At 32.2% G+C, this 17413-nt stretch overlaps 2 protein-coding genes across 5 annotated transcripts in view; both read right to left on the minus strand.

Annotated features, from left to right (window-relative positions):
• Positions 1–85: 85 nt before the first annotated feature.
• On the minus strand, positions 86–704 carry LOC117176589 (THAP domain-containing protein 3-like). The gene is made up of 2 exons (XM_033366842.1): positions 510–704; positions 86–248 (listed from the first exon to the last, which is right to left on the minus strand). Exons 1-2 carry the CDS (start codon positions 602–604, stop codon positions 86–88), a joined length of 258 nt encoding a protein of 85 aa, XP_033222733.1. The 5' UTR covers positions 605–704.
• A 3225-nt stretch (positions 705–3929) lies between these two features.
• Positions 3930–17413, minus strand: part of LOC117176785 (sex-lethal homolog) — a 35418-nt gene continuing 21934 nt past the window's right edge. For all 4 annotated transcript variants that reach the window (XM_033367084.1, XM_033367085.1, XM_033367083.1 and 1 more), the window contains exon 6: positions 3930–5820. In XM_033367084.1, coding sequence (XP_033222975.1) covers positions 5522–5820 — 299 coding nt within the window. In that variant the 3' untranslated portion in view covers positions 3930–5521. The remainder of the gene's footprint in view (positions 5821–17413) is intronic.

The raw sequence follows: 17413 nt of genomic DNA on the forward strand, positions 1-17413 counted from the left end.
AATACAACAAGAGTTACTTTAGTTTTTCTTAAGTAAAATATTTTTCACAAAATGAAATGAATATTTTAAAATATCTAAACTATATTCATACTTGAGGCACAGCATTTTCTCTAAGCCTCACAATACTGCCTGTCCTATCAAACATTTCTGGATAAAAATGACATGAACATATTCTAGAGTACTTGTTCATACATTTCACGTTCAGCCCTGAACTTTTCGCCCGGAGTTCTTTCTTTCGTTCTGGTATCCTAAAAAAGCATGCAATTAATAAACTGAATAAATCAACACGCATGCGTTTAATACTCTGATATATAATTATAAATAAAAATAAAATAGTGATCAAAGTAGGTAAGGTTGGTTCGCAATAATTGTATCTTTAAACTGCTGATAAAGCATAACATACTTCTATTAACTGTCACATTTAAACAAAATTTGATTTTTTATTATTGTGAAATAAAAAAGTGTACCTTATGTACTTAAAAAAATGAATTATTTTTAAATACACTTACCTGTGAAAGGTTACCTTTCCATGGCGGTTCTCTCTCCATTTCTTTCCCCTTTTTCCCGTTCTTTCGAAACAATTAGGCACTGCACAAATCACCATTTTGTTTTTTTTATTATTTAACTGCAGTAATTTTTTAAAATAACATTTAAGTAATTAATGTTGGGTATTTTGATGACAAACTGTGCAAGAAAATATAAACATATGGGCGCTGCCATGTTTGTCGCAGGACACCAAAAGATGGCGGACCTCCCCCCTCGTTGCAGCACCCCCGCAATGGCATGCCTAGTCGCTTCTTTCCAATGTCCATGTTAGAATACCATGGACATAGAAAACAAGGGACTAGGCATGCCATTGCGGGGGTGATGCAATGAGGGGGGGGGTCCGCCACCTTTTGATGTCCCGTGACAAACATCGCAGCGCCCACATGTTTATATTTTCATGCACAGTTTGTCGGCAAAAATGCTCGTGCGCATAATCAAATGGCACATCGTAAGATAGCGGTTCTCCCCAATCATGGAATTCTCCCCCCTCCCGTGGATTCAACCCCGCTCGCCAGTTAGGATGGCATGCCTAGTCCCGTGTTTTCTATGTCCATGGGAACACACCGTATGCGAAAACTAGGGCCAGTTACCAAATGAGGGTGTACATTCCCAAAGGGTACAATTTTTGGCAACTTACTCCATACATTAAATGACAATATACAAGCTCTCTGTGTAGAAAGGCAGATTGTACAAACAGAAAGGTTTCAAATTTTATTTTTTCAAACATATATTGAAATATGAAATGCAATTATTGCGCATCTTCTTTTCCTCATGAAAGAACAGTAACAGAAATAAGTCCGCATGCACTGAAAATGATGCATCTTCAAGAAAATAGTTTAATTTTTAGCAGAGGTGAATTCTAAACAAATTCAACCAAGAAGTTGTATTTGCAACTAAGAAAATTAATTTTGCCCCGAAAAATACAAATTTTTACAAAAGAAATGACTTCAACTGATTATAATGTTAGTGTTTAATAAAAAAACACGAATTTTAAATAAAGTAAATTATTTTGAAACCAAATTGTTGAATTATTAATGAAGATTGTTAATTTTGTACCAGAAAAGAAAATTTTGTAACAAAATATATGAATTATCAATTATTACGATTATTATGTTTATTGCAAATGGTTTATCCAACAAAAAAGTGCAAAAGTTTGATTTTTTCTCAGCGATGCTAAGAATGATTGTAAAAACTTGTTTTCATAATAAATAATTCAATTGTTTTAAAAAAATTGTTTGCACAAAAACTAGCCAAGACTTCGAAAAGTGAACCAAGATATCCGTGATCAGGGGACTTTTTTTGTCCTTTAGAACAAAAGTTATCTCTGGGACATATTAGTGCATACGGGCGTGTTTCTGTTCTTCCATGAGGAAAAGAACAAGCGCAATTAAATTTCATATTTCAATATATGCTTGAAAAATTAAAATTATTAAACTTTGTGTACGAGCTCTTTCAGGGTCAAAAAATGGAGCGCTGGACTAAACTTCTATAACTAGCTATTATAGACAGCCAATTAAAAGGTATTCAAAAATTTTAATCAATAAAAATTCCTTTTTTGCCCTTCGTTGTTCAATGCTAGTTAGGCAGCGAAATAATAAGATTCCAATCCCTTTCAAAGCTGATCGGACTTACCAAACGTAAGCTTCCTTTTTCGAAGCGTGCTTTTTTGGTATTTCTATTGTATGACAAATTTCATTATTACAAACAAATTAGCAACTTCACAAATGAGAAAGTTTGCAGACTCCCACTTCCCACGTGCAAATTTTTATATGCAATTTGTATAACAATAAGTAATATAACTTATTTTGTTTTTAATGTTTTTAGATTGTTTTAAATTGGATTGAAAAATTAGTAACAAATATTCATAGTCATGCATTAAATCTCTTACTATTTTTTATAGCAATAGAATTGTTAATAACAAATTACTTATTCATGATATTATCAATTGGTAATTTGTAAATGTTTACCACTTAGCGATTACAAAATAATGTTATTTATTGTAAATAAATTACGTATTATTAATACATCCTTATAAACCAAAGGGCGATTCACTCTCGAGTAAATTGTGAAAAAGTATTCACGTTATAAATACCGTAAATAGATTGCATATGCAGAAAAAAATGTACTCGCTACTACTAAGAGTATGCTCTATAGTCTATACTCGCAAAGATGCGGTACTCCTCTAGTATTCGACGATACTCGATGGTACTCGCTATTGACTCGCCACTTATTAATTTATATTGTAGCTATTCCACAAGCCTATTACTTTATTCCAATTGAATTCCGCCAATGTTATGTGCGAGCATAATTCGCTCCTTATTTTGCTTATTATATCCTGATCCATTGTAATTCGTTTCTTACTGCTAGCTGTTTTGTAAAAGTAACCTAAACAATATTATTTTGAACTTGGGAACTTATTTTTGATATTTTCCTAATGCCTTGTCATTTTACTCATTTGAATATATTTCCGTATATTTCAAGTACTTATTTTAAGTCAAATACTGATACACGAGAGCGAATCGCCCCTCGCTATAAACCAGTTGTGTAGCGACCACATCGCACTAACTTGAAAGTATTGAGTAGCAGATTGACATTTTAATACGAATACTAAAGAAAAAACTTCAATAAACAATTTACCAGTCAGATAGCGCTGTTTTTAAACTGGATGTGAGCACGTTTAAATAACTCCATATTATTTTTGCGACAACTAAAATTCTTATTGAAAAAACGTGGCAGCAAGATAAAGATTTCGACCGTTAATTTTCAGATTTAAGTACGTCATGTTAGTCCTTATCGTGGTTGATGGACAGAGTTCCCGCCCCATCCTGTTTCCTTCTTGCATTTGCGGTCAATATCTTTACGCACACCCAACACAGCTTCCTGTGGGAGAAACTCTTCGTGCATGTCTATGTACAGATATGAACTCCAAGATTCCTCTTGACCGAGCTTTCAAATCCTTCCATCACTAGCTACACGTACCACACTTCAGTATTCTCCTGACCTCTCTACCGTTAAAACCTTCCTCCTCAAAAACCACTCATTTCGAAACTTTTCTATTAACAATGTGTTCAAAGTTAAATCAACCCTCTTATTTAAATTATCACTAAGCAAGAATTGATAATAATAGTAATAATAATCGAAGAATCATTCAATAGTTTTCACACAAGACGTTCGAAACAGCGAGGAGCGAAATTCCAGTTACGGTTGGGCTCATCATCAGGCACTTTGCTAGTATTAAAAATTGCGAGCTGCCTTTTGAAGGGCAACGCTGTGGCTGACTGACAACTATGGCTTTTCTTCATTCTTCAACATCAGTGCTTCCTAGTGAAAATCTGCAATGCTAAGTACCCTATATTTGAATATAAAAGTAGACTGTATTGCGATTTTGGTGAGAACATAAGTTTATTGAAGGTTTTGGTACAGGCGATACAGAAGATTCCCACCGGAATTAAGAAGCTTGTACGAATGGCCGTATTTCGATAAAAATCAGCGAAAACCTAGCTTGTGCTCTACGGTCAAAGATAAGAGGTTTGTTCTATGATTTTTGACAATCAACTTTTTACTATCAAATGTAATTGCATCATCAATTACGGCACGCAGTCAAATTACCTTAGAAACTAGATCATCGAAAGTCACGATCTAAAACGCGACGACTCGCGAAATCATTATCAGGGTATCTGTCTAAGAAGGCTTTAAAATTTTTACTATTCATTCCTCTCAAAGGAATGAAAAAATCAGTCTATAAAATTTCGAGTCTATACAATTTATGAGTTGTAGTTTAATCTTAAAACCATTTAAAAGAAAAGCTAAAAACAATTTGCGGACAATTTTTGGAAATTAAAAACATTCCAGAAATTTAGAAACCCCGATCAATGATGACGATCGTCCCTCTTAAAGTTTATCACCTATAAAAAGTCAGTCTCACAGTGTTGCGATAACAACGTGCTTCCTGCTGTAATCATACTTATGTTAAACTAATTAACATATGTACACTTACACGCGCATATATGCACACACGGATTCATCTTCGGTAGTTGCGCGATGAGAACAATGAGTAGTACAATGCGATGCATTAGTACCTGTCCGCAGTTGATAAGATGCAATACAAAAAAAAAGGAAAAAAAAACTCTTAAGATGAAAACTACTTTCCTTATAAAGACGCATCCACGTGTGCGACGCACCACTGAGAAAAAGTTGAGCCATACGAATATATTCCGATAATTTGGGTTGTCAAACGCATGATTCATTAAGTCCGCACATATGATAAATGAACGTCTTCGATACAAAACACGAACATTTGTTAAAGTATTTACATTTCTTAAAAGAGAACCTTCGCCTTTATCCTCATCAAAGCTTCTTCTCAGTGACCCGGAATCAATTCATTAAAAATCTCCTTAAACTAACATAGATAGACAATTTATTTGAAGCTAAAAGGAAACATTTAACAACGAGCAGAACCCTGCAAGGCTCCTTCCAACGAACGCGAAAACGTTAAAACGCGCGAAGTGAACGTCGTTTACCATTTCTATTTGTAACAGATCGTGACATCAGCAACATCCGAACTTGTCTATTTACTTAAAAACCGCCGCTAATGCTTTTAAACACTTAACATGGCATGTTAAAAATTATTCTCAATTTCTAAAAACCTTCCGAAATCTTTGAAATCGACACCTGAAACTCGAAAATGAGTTCGGTCAAATCCACAAAATGGAAAAGCAGTTGCACCTCGATTCTATATCTATTGTTAGTAATTTGTAATCCTAATTCTGAAGGTCGCAACGCTTACGGATTTGGCTTTGAGTGATTGAAAGATTTCGGCGAGGTTCAGATGACGGAGTCAACTTCGGGCTATTTTAGGGAGACACGTTTCGTTGGAAAAACTTCTTGAATCTTGATTTATGGTTAGACTCCGTCGATGAAATTATGGCTGACGAGGAAGCCGATGTCACTCGGAATTACCAGTAGCTGCAGGTGGTCACCAGAAATTAGAAGCTCCATAGCCACCGCCACCACCAGTGCCTCCGCCTCCGCTGATTCCTCCACTCATGCCAATGGGGTTGAAACGATGCGGATGCATTTTTTCCATCCTCATGGCTCCGGGTCCACCTCCGACACCTCCACCAAAGTGATGGCCTCCTCGGGGTCCGAAACCTCCGCCTCTTCCCAACATACCTGGTGGTCCTCCAGCTCCAACGCCCGGCATTCCTCCACCCATGCCGACACCAATACCGCCACCGGGTGGACCTCCACGACCGCGACCTGCCATTCCACCGCCTGCAAATTAAAATTTATTTTTAGCACCTGAAACGGAGAGAAAACCTCGTGTGAGTCAATGATAGGGTTGCTACTAACTATCTAGCTATCTCAGAAACAACTTCCCGGTCATTAACATTTTTTAATTTAAGGCTTAAGGAGACATCATTATATCGCAGAAGAAAAATCCCGTAAGTAAAGGATAACGAAACTAACAAAGTTTAGAAATGTGAATTACTGAAATTTGGGAACCTGAATTTCCAAATTTTCGAAAAAAAAATAATAAATCCATGAATACATGTAAAATATTATTCTAACAGATAAAAAATATCTCCGTTTTTTTTAAATTGAATAATTTCCGGAATTTAAAATTTCGGGATTTTTTAATATTCGGGAATCAAATAATTTCGTCATTTTATCTTTTTTGAACTTGTTTATTTAATTAACTTTTACTCTCGCAATATTACAATTTCGTTAATTTTGATTTTTCTCGCTAATTTTCTACAGCTTCGGTTATTATATGTTGGATACTTTTTTTTAATTCGAGCTTTTCGTTTTTTCAGCAAAATCTCTGTAAGCGGGGAGACGCCATATTTCCATAATTTTGCTTCCTCTAAGAGGCAGGTTTACAATGACGTAAATTTTCAAACATACTTTTTTGTCACATTTCAGTATAGGATACGTGTACCGGCCTCCGGACACATAGCAGTGGTCGTACAGTCTCGTGTATTTTTTAGAAAGAATAGTGCAATAAACTATAATTATAAAAGTAAATAGATATTTACATTCTGCATAATTGTTAGTAACACTCAAGGAAAAAAAATTATATAAACTTTCATTCATTTAACGGCATTGAAAATGTTAGAAAGCCGAGCAGCCTTTATCGCCATTTTAGGTACATGTGTTGTTTCCTCTGTCATAAAATAGAACATTTTAATTTTGAAGTAATGACCCACTTTAATTGAGTTTTGACTTAAACAGCTGCATTCTTCCAACGTGGGAGACGTGAAGTTTTCGAAATCCTTGAAAAATTCAATTTATGTATTAATTAAAATTTTTTTAACTTATCCGAACAAAGAAGCAGAATTTTTGTAATTTAACCAGAGATCGGACAGCCGATAGATGCAGGAAAATAAATGCATTCTTTATTACGAATTGGAATACAATTATTTATAATATTTTAAATTGTGAGGAAGGTTATTTTTTTATTGATATAATTTTATAACCTTCTTAGATAAAATGCTGTCCGACCACTAATACTTTCTTTCAAAAAACTTCTTTCTTCTTTTAAAATGGAATTTGGCTTAAAAATAGATAGCAGAAATAACTATAAATGAATAGAGTCCAAAGATAGGAATCTTTGTTAGAAATAAGTTAAACATAAGTCCCTCAAACGATTAAACATGGGGGTAATGCTATTTTTCCGACAACTGGTGCGTTTAATTTGTGCAAATGTATAGGCAAAAGAAACTATATTTTTTCCTTGTTGTAAGACTAAAATTTATATAAATTTGAAAAAAATATTGATTTACGACTAAGCAGAGAAAAAACTAACATTAACTATAGTTATATTTCAATATAATGCGACCTAAGAAACTTAAAGATCCAATAAAAAAGTAGGAATGTAACTATTTTCTATATCCAGTCAACATTTTAGGATATTTTTATTTTTCGAATGCGTCACACTATAATTGAAGGTTTGCAGTGAAACTACTAACATTAAAAACAGGTTAGACTGCGGTTCACAATAAAAAAAAAGCAGTTTAAAGTTTAAACAAAACATAAACATTTACTCCCAAATTGGGTTACTTCATTTAAAGAAAATTAATCTTGTTATAATTATATAAAAAATCATATTTGATAAAATCCATTTAACACAACGTGCATTTGCTTTTTAAATCATTCCTTATACAAAAATCTCACTTTCGGAATAATGTTGGTTACCTTGTTCTGTACTGCAACCATTCAATTATCAAACACAAAAAAAATCCCAACAAGTTATTTGTAAGGAAATGAAATAAGGCACGTATTTTATCGGATTGATAAACAAAATATCACTTTTAATCTCCTTTCTAAATCCGGCGGAAGTTTCGATTAGATAAGGTTGCAAGTATTGTAACTCCTAAATTTAAGGACGGCATAGATGCATGTAAAAATTGTGGAAAATTTTATTTAAAAATATTATTTTTTTAACTAATAGAGGACGCTAATCCATTTTTTTTTTTTTACTAAAACGACATAATAAGTAGTATGATGAAGCTTTCTCTATCTGGCTTATTTAAAAAGGGTATTGGGTACGGCCACGGAAACGGCCTGGCGCCATCTGATACCAAAAAGTGGCAATTTCTTAGGGATATATTTCACTTGTTTACATGCGATTGAAAATAAATAAATTTATACTGAAAATAAGAGTTTAATTGTCAGATAACGGGAGCGCCTGATTATTGTGTTAATGAAGGCAGTAATATTATATTTATACGATTTATTATTTTTGTAAACATAATGCTATTTGTGAGATTTTGAGGTTAGAAACTTTAATTATCCCATAATATTTATGGAGTATATTTAATTCTAATTTGAATTTCATGAAGTATATTTTGTGAAAAAATATTGTTTAAACAAACTTAAGGTTGTTGAAAATAAGTCATAATTTATTACGTTAACGATTGGTGCACAATTGAAAATAAATTTTTGTCCCTTAAGGATAATAAAGTAATATTTTTGTAAAAAAAATATTATTTTAGAAAAAAATGTATTTGAATAAATGAAATTGATTTCAACAATGAAAAATTAATTAACCAATGGTGGTCAATATTTTACTGAAGAAATAGTGATAATTATTCATTTGAGAAATTGAGAAAAAAATTATTTAAACAAATTAAATTTGTTGAAATAATTGAAACTTAATTAATCAAGGTTAAGCTTTTTCTTAATTTGCTCTATTTTAAACATAGGAATATTCTAGTGTGCAAATTACACAATTCTGGATAAAAATACGATTGGTATTTTCATCTCCTAAGCCTGTGGCACATTTTGATTTTTATGTTCATAAAGTTAGATTAAATGTTTACTGAAACCTTAAAAATACAAATTTATAATAACCTTATAAATACATAGTAAATTTTTTTCAAAATATAATATGATTTTATAGTGTCATTCTTTATTTATTGAGCACATACGTGTGTGTAACTTTTCTATTCACCATATCTCAAAAATCCGAATAATATTCAGGTCTGATAGGATTTTGAGGTACATAAGCTATTTAGAAGCAGTTTTTGCGTTTAAAAATATAAACAAATTACCTTGTTTAAATAAGAAAAACTTTTTTGATATTCAAAATACAGCCATATGATGTCTAGCGTATTTGTTTGCATCTTTGAGATGCATTGATCGACCTATAGACGAAGCTTTTGGTAGGTATCCATTTGTACTACAGCTCAACTGAACCAAAGCCCATTAAGTTCATGTGTTGAGTGGGTCACGTGATAAGATTCCTACCTGACCGCCAGTTTTTCTATTTCCCAACTTATATTCACACGAAACGCCACATCCAGTTGAAAATCTGGAATACTAAACAAGAAGCCCTAAGAATGGCGGGCCTGGTCCTAAATTTGTATAATTATTAAACAAGTTTTTTGTTGTAAATAATTTTTTTTTGCTTTTTTTATAATTATACAAGTTTAGGACCAGAGCCACCTTTCTTAGTGCTTCTTATTTATCATCTCAAATTTTCAACTCGATGTGGCACTTCGTGTGAAAATAAGTTGGGAAATAAGAAAGGTGACAGTAAGGTAGGAATCTGGTCACGTGACCCACTCAACACATGGCCTTAAAACTAAAAAAATTTAATAACGCTGAATATTTTTGACCTGTAGAAAAAGAAAGATAGATGGGATGTTAGTAATTTAAAATGGTAGATTTAGTTTCAGTTCGTGGCATTGTATGGCGCGGCGTGTAAAATCCTTGTTGGTTAAATTTAAATTTTGTGGCGGCAGTGAAAATAGAAAAGGGAACTTTTGCCCTTCATTCATGTTATTATTTTGGATGTTCTTAATTAATAAATTGTCAAGAGTATGTAGCAATAAAAGGTTAAATAATTTAATTAGTTAATATTAACAGTATTTGAAGTTTGTCCAAATTGGATCAAAATTGAGAGCGTGTGAAATATTGTGAACCTTTCCAGTTTAACTATTCTGAAAAATGTCATAATTATCCATGTATTTTATTGGAAAGATAAAAAATTATTGCCTCAAAACTTGAAGCATTCAAAATTAATTTCTAATTGTAAAATGATTTGATGAAACATATCGATCCTTTCTTCGACCGTTGATATTTATTGATTTCAAATCGTAGATTTCAAATTATTTATGTTTTACGGTCCAATCGTAAATCGAAAAAATAAATATGAGTCAAAAAAACATGTTCTTCGAAACTCAGATATTTATTTAATAGAAAAAACTCCTTTTGAAACTTCCTGACGTTTCGATACACATGCGTACCTTTTTCAAAGGTTCTTAACCTAAATAATTATATTAAAGATTAGTAATTTTAGTTTGAACAAATATGATGAATAATTACGTAGATTTAAATACATTGTTACCTGAGTTGATGATGGTTTAAAATAGTCAAACAGATCAAATTTCAGTCAAAAAAGTAACATTTAAGTCAATTGTTTAAAAAAAAAATGAATTAAAATTTAGTCAATTTAGAAGTCTCAAAAAATTTCGAGACTTCAATCAATTAGACTACATTTTTTTAAAAATATAGTACAAGAAAACAAATTAGCGTAGGTTAGGACGGACGAACAGAAATTGACAGTTTCAGAAATACATGAAGAATACGTAATGAACGATAATGTAATAGGCAAGTTTCCATTGAAAACCACTGATGTGGAAGCGCGTAATTGAGTTTAAATTTGAAATAAGAAATTTAAAAAATGTGTACATGTGCACACACACATACATATACATACATATATACACATATAGCATACATACATATACACATATATACATATAGAGATGATTAATATTAAAAACATTATTTTATAATACTCTGGATAAATTGTATTAATATTTAGAATTTCAGTCTGTAAATTAACTTTAGTTCAAATTTACTATCGACTTCTTATTTTCAAACCGTAATTCTACTATAAATACTTAAAATTTTATGTTTATTCCATTCCAGTTTTTTCATGTTCAAACTTAATAGCAAAGGAAAACATGTAAGTAACATCCACACAATAAAAATTTTGACTTTAAAATGCGTATTCCATTCATAAGTTAAGTTATTTTGAAATAATAAAAAGTGCACCATGTGTTTACATGCTTTTTTACAACTTCATAAAACTTTTATTGCATTTCCAATTGTCCTTGACGTACAGTATTCATTAGAGCGGTAAAGCCGCCGCTATAGGGCACATCTAATTAACAAAAAATTTCGAACTCTAAAATAGTATTAAAATTAGAAAATAATAATAATAAGGCCGCTTTCAGACAGATGAAAGAAGGTTCTATCGTGAACTGAGAGTAAAGCCAAATAACCACCAAGGCACCGAAGTCCCTCAATTGGAAGATATGACGAACTACTGGTCGGGTGTTTGGGGAAAAATGAACAGATGCAATTTGGACACTGCGTGGTTGAAACTAGAGGAAGCAAGGGCAAGCAATAGCCCTGAAATTCATCTGACAAACATCACAGATTTAGATGTTTCAGTTGTCTTGAAGAGGGCAAGTAATTGGAAAGCTCCAGGTCCGGACATGGTGCACAACTTCTGGTGCAAGTACCTGACGAGTGTGCATCTTGCGTTGGCAAGGTGTTTTCAGAAGATCATTGAGCACCCAGATCTGATGCCAGGTTTTATGCTCCAGGGTACTACGTATATGATACGAAAAAAACCAGATGATCAAAATCCATCTGACTTTCGACCGATAGCCTGTCTTCCAACAATTTATAAATGTCTTACACCTATCATTGCAGATAAGTTATATTCTCATTGCGACGAGAATGACATTCTTACAGAAGAAAAAAAAGGATGTTGTAAAAACTCACAAGGCTGTAAAGATCTAGTCACTATAGACGCTGTTGCTAAGACTCAAGCTCGTAAGCATCAAAGGAACTTACACATGGCATACATTGACTACAAGCAAGCGTTTCCTTCCGTGCCGCATGACTATTTGCTTAAAGTCTTAAAACTTTACAAAATCTGCCCACGCATTATTGACTTTCGAAGCCATGCGATGAGGCTCTGGGGTACAAGAATCAAGTATTTTGATCATGCACAACCAAGGATAACTAGATCAATATGCTTTACGACGGGTATATTTCTCATGGGTTTAGAATTCATGATAATTAGGATGGTCATCAAGTGACCCATCTTCTTTACATGGATGAGCTGAAGTTGTACACTAGTTCAGCCCAGAAACTGCAGTAAGTGATCGATGTCACACAGCAGTTTTCTAATGATATCCACATGGAGTTCGGACTAGATAAATGTAGAACAGTGCATTTAATCACAGCATTATATATCAAAACTTGCCCTAAACCTAGGACTCTTAAAATACTTGATGCCCTTCTATAGATACATTCCAATGCCTGTTTTAGAAAGCGAAGATTACATCTTATATTGGGATGTTACTATCCAAACGAATCATTACATCCGGGCCAAACGACCTGACATCGTGATGTGAGAAAAAAAAGGTGGAAGAGTCTACATAATCGACATTGCTTGTCCGCTTAACCGAAATTTGCAGTCAACCTATATAACCAAGCTCCACAAGTATAGCGAGTTAAGGCATGAAGTAAAGACGATATGGAGGAATGTAAATCATGCATCTATTCATCCCATTACGATTTCGGCCACATGCAATGTGCACACAAGATGCACTAAACATCTTGAACATTTAGGAGTCAGTAGGGTATTGGCAGCAGCTCAAAAGGCGGTTTTATTAAACACCTGTCGCATTGGTAGAAACTTTCTTATCATCAGAAAGCGAGCGACTAAAAATCCGTGGAGTGGCAGATGGCATCTCTAACAAAGCATCCAGAGGTGACTGTTGTCACCTCCAACGCTCGTGGCCGCTCGTAATTGTATACCTACAACATCATCGCAGGAGGCTTCAAAAAACATCGTATTCAATTATTTGAATTAACTTATAACATTCTAATCTCACCAGTCACTTGACTTAGTCCGTGACTATGATGTATAACCGGGTTTACCCGAGTAAAAGTTTAATAAAAACACTGAAATAATAAGGCCGCGGCTACGTGCACCAAAATTTTGGTACAAATAGCTGAATTTTTTTCGGTACGAATAGGAACTGGAAAATAGTCCATGCATCTGATACTTTTACACTGTATTAAGTAGGTAATGCGCGTTTTCGGCTAAAACAGTTTATTAAGGGGTCCTGATTAAAATTCTAAGTTTTCTAGAAATGACAACCGTGCGTCCCAGAGATATTTTTGAGAAAAATTTTAATATATGCCAAGTTATGGTACTTCAAAAAATCCGGATTTTTTGGAAAATAAAGGTGAAAAAACCCAAATCTGAAGTTTTCATCTGTACCTTGGAACCTTTTAATTCTACGAGAAAAAAATCAAAAGCTGAATTAAAGTAGACGCAGTTACGAGTAATTCTACAAAAATGTAATGATCTAGCGCCAATAAGTCATAAGTTATAGCCTCACAAAGTTGACCGATTTTGACCTATTTTTCAGGGCAAATTACTCGTGTTCAGTTTTTTCAAAATACTTCACTTCTCCGTGAAGCTACATTAGTGGTGCAAGAGAACAAGTTGAAGGGCAGTAAATTCTGCGTAAATCTAAGAAAATATAATCTTCTAGTCTTCATAGATCAAGAGTTATGACTCTTGTAAAAAAACATAACTTTCTGCTATTTTGAGCTATTTATAGCCATACATTTTTTTCGCACATGTCCTACAGATAAACATTTTAAAAAATCAATTATAGAGGACCAAATTCTGCGTAAAATAAAAAAAGTAAAATGTTTTAACTCATATGCAGTTAATTAGAAGTTCACCTTTTCCCTTTTTTTTTGTTGGAAAACAATTGATTGTTCAACAATTCTTTAAATAATGCGCATCACTCTATTAATTGTGTGCATATTTTATGTATTTACTTTGTGAAATTTACTTTTAGACTATCTGTTTTCAAAATAAATGAAAAAAATACAAATACTGATTATACATTGTTTAGTTATTATTTCGCCAATAAACCAGTTAATTGGTATTTTTTTCAATTAATTTCGACAACACATATTTTGGAAGTGATTTTCACAAAGTAAGGTAAACGTCCCAATAATCGTGAACTTAGTCCCACTTATCTTGATGTAAATTTTCTTGTTTTTTATCATTAAATGTTATTTTAACATATATTTTAAAAAATATATTCAAATTATAACCAAGCTTCTCGATCATAGGAACTGTAACGATTACTGGGACTTCCAACCCTAAATAAATTAAATATGCACACGAATGCTAGAGCGAAGCGTATTATTTAAACAATCCTCTATCATTTATTTTCTTGGCGTTTTTCTGTAGGATATGTACGATACGAGCAGTTCTGAAAAAACTTTTATGGCTATAAATAGCTCAAAATAGCAAAAATTTACGTTTTTTTTTAAGTCATAACTCTTGATCTATGAAGACTAGAAGATTATATTTTACTTAAATTTACGCAGAATGTCCTGCCCTGCAACTTATCATCAATGACTTCCAAGGTGGCCTACTTTGAACATTCGCTCGGGTTAACGCTAATCCAGTCCGTACTCTGAGGGTTAAAAGGGGGAATGATTTTCTTTTAAAAATATAAGTCGAAATAACGAAAAGTAAATACATGCTACACCCTTGAGAAAATGCAAATTTTATGAATAATTGTTCAAATAAATTTATTCCGTGTAGAAAGGGCGCTTATGGCCGATTCTGTTTTAGGAGATATTCGTGTTTTTCTAAGTTGAGGTCAAAATTATTGTTTTTGGGCTTGAGTAAAGGATAATACTGGTACATATAGTGAAGTAGGTATTAGGTATTTTTTATGTTCGAAAGACAAATATAACATGTGTGCTTGTCACACGCGCCACGCTTCGATGCGTTTTCCCGAAAAAAGGTTTTTTTTTAGTTTCAACTTCAAAAATGCCCCGCTATCTAGTTTTTCAACTTAGAGCGTCCATTTTTAGCCTAAAATGACGGGAATTTATTCGGCTTTATGACGAAACAAACTGTTTAACAATGAAAGATTAAATTCCGAATGTTAACTTAAAAATATTGTACAACTTTAAATGTTTGAATTTTTTTTAAAACTTCGGTTTAGCAAAAAAAAAATTTGAATTGACCTATCTTGAAGATCATTAGTTTTCAGTTTTAAATTAATAGAAGTCATGTAAGTAAAATTTACGATCTCGGGAACGATATCTTTATACCTACGTGCGCTTTAAAATCCATATTTTTTCTATAAAATATGGAAAATTAAAGTTTGATCGCGATTATTTGAACATACAGGTTATTCCTCGTGCTATTTGGTAACTTTTCAATCAATTTTTATAAACAGATGCACAGATGCACAGTTACACAACTCCTGAATGACTCTTTACTAAGATAAGTTGCAATTAGATATTCACTGGTAATTGTTTAAGCCTTTTAAGTAAACAAGTATAATTTCGAAGCAATTGGCACGACTTTTTTTAGTCGATTGCAGAAAAAATAAGCCATTTTATTGTTATATAATTGAACTGCGTAATTATTATGAAAATGGTTTATATCAATAAAATTTGTGGCCAGTTTGCAAAGTATCATAGCAAAGAGTAATTGGAAAGAGATCTTTAGTTGATAGTAGAGCATGAAAACAACGAGTCATTGGCAAAACCTCCGTGGCTAATTTGACACAAAATTGGAATCTATTCATTCAGCAGTTTGCATAATTATACATTTTTTATCTAAATCACATGAAAAAGTACAATGTTAAGGTATACTCGCAAAAGTGAGTCTATTAATTCAGTAGTTGTATAATTAAACCCTTGAATACAATAACAGCCTACTTGAATTTTCAGAAGTCACTTGTTTTTCAGTTGTACTTCACAAAGTTATGTGCAAAACAAATGAAAAACAAGTGACTTCTGAAAATACACACAAGCTGTTTTTGCACCCAATCACTCAATTGTACATTCGCCTGTGAAAATGGTTTCAAAATTTACAAAATAGTCTATTTTCAACTAATCGTGACCAAACTTAAATTTCTTTCACATTTTATACCAAAGATAAGGATTTGAAGGAACTATTCATCGTGAATCCCGGAAAAATAACTTTTATTCATTAATTTGTTTATGACATTATAAACAATTTCTTTAATAAGCTTCATCAAAAAAAAAAAAAAGAAAATAGTTCAAATTAAAAAAAACGTTGAGTAAAATTTGATTTTTTATCCAGGTACTTTTCTGGCCAACACTTCATTTAAAATATCTAGTCCAATTTTGAATGATTTAATCTGAACTTAATCTGCTGGTACTTTTTATCTGAATCTATTCAAATCGATTGGTTTCTCACTGTGAAAGTTTTACAAAATCTTTTAATTACTCAAATTTCAATTCTTTTAATGCTCAGGGTTGTTCCAAACTTTCTAAAGTCGAAATTCCCTGACTTCAAATTATTTTATGAAAGAATGACATATAAGCAGTATACTTCGCTTTTTATACCATAGTGTTTTCTAACTACTTTGAACTAACTTAAAAAAGTAGAAAGCTCAACAGTAAACTTAACTTTTATGTTAGAAATAAATTTTAAAAAGTTTTTCTTTCATAATCAGTATTTTCTTAATTTTTTATTTGCACGCTGATATATAACTTATCGTATAATATTAATCTAACTAAAATACAAAATAAATAATACGAATAAAAGTACCTAATATACTTAAGTGTATAAATAATTGTTATATGCAAAATATATACTTTAATTGTACTCACCATTATTAATTCGAAGTAGTCAACGACAAGAAATGCTTCAATCGAACTCTGATTTCATGACGAATTTTGCATTTGTTTTTTGTTACATATTATTTAGTTTTGAGTATGGAGTAACCTATCGTTTGTTTGGCTTTTCCAAACCGAACGAAAATTTCCTAAATATCCGCCATGGGTCCAAAAATGTCCATTAAGTTGGAAAATTTTAATAAAATCAAATGTATTAAATAAAAATCAAAAATTGATTTTTTTTCTTAAAAAATTCAATTATGAAAAATCCAAAAAGATTATAATTTTTATTTAAAACAAATTTCCTTAAAACTGTGTCTTATTATGAAAAATTCAATAAAAATAATACATCCTAATCTAATTAAAATCACCAAAGTTGTGAGAGTTAGAAAAAGGACTTAATTTTTAATTTTTTTTTAGGTTTTTTGGATTTCTCAAAAATTATTTTAGGGCTTCTCTCTCGTCATCTAAGAGAACGGATGATAGAATTTTTCTTAAAAATTACTGACAATAGAAGAAATTCTTATTATATTTATATTATACGAGGGTAGTTCAATAAGTCCTTAGAATGACCAACAAATGGCGCGCGAATCGCTCCAAATCATCTGTTTTCAGTCAGCACCACTCCCGACTAGAT

This window comes from Belonocnema kinseyi, chromosome 7 (genome assembly GCF_010883055.1).
Source record: "Belonocnema kinseyi isolate 2016_QV_RU_SX_M_011 chromosome 7, B_treatae_v1, whole genome shotgun sequence".
NCBI lineage: Eukaryota > Metazoa > Arthropoda > Insecta > Hymenoptera > Cynipidae > Belonocnema > Belonocnema kinseyi.

Excerpts from the sequence above, each read along its gene's own strand:
- LOC117176589 (XM_033366842.1), bottom strand. The coding sequence starts at position 604 with ATGGTGATTTGTGCAGTGCCTAATTGTTTCGAAAGAACGGGAAAAAGG. Across the intron at positions 249-509 it reads GGAAAGGTAACCTTTCACAG|GATACCAGAACGAAAGAAAG; the intron begins GTAAGTGTATTT and ends ATGCTTTTTTAG.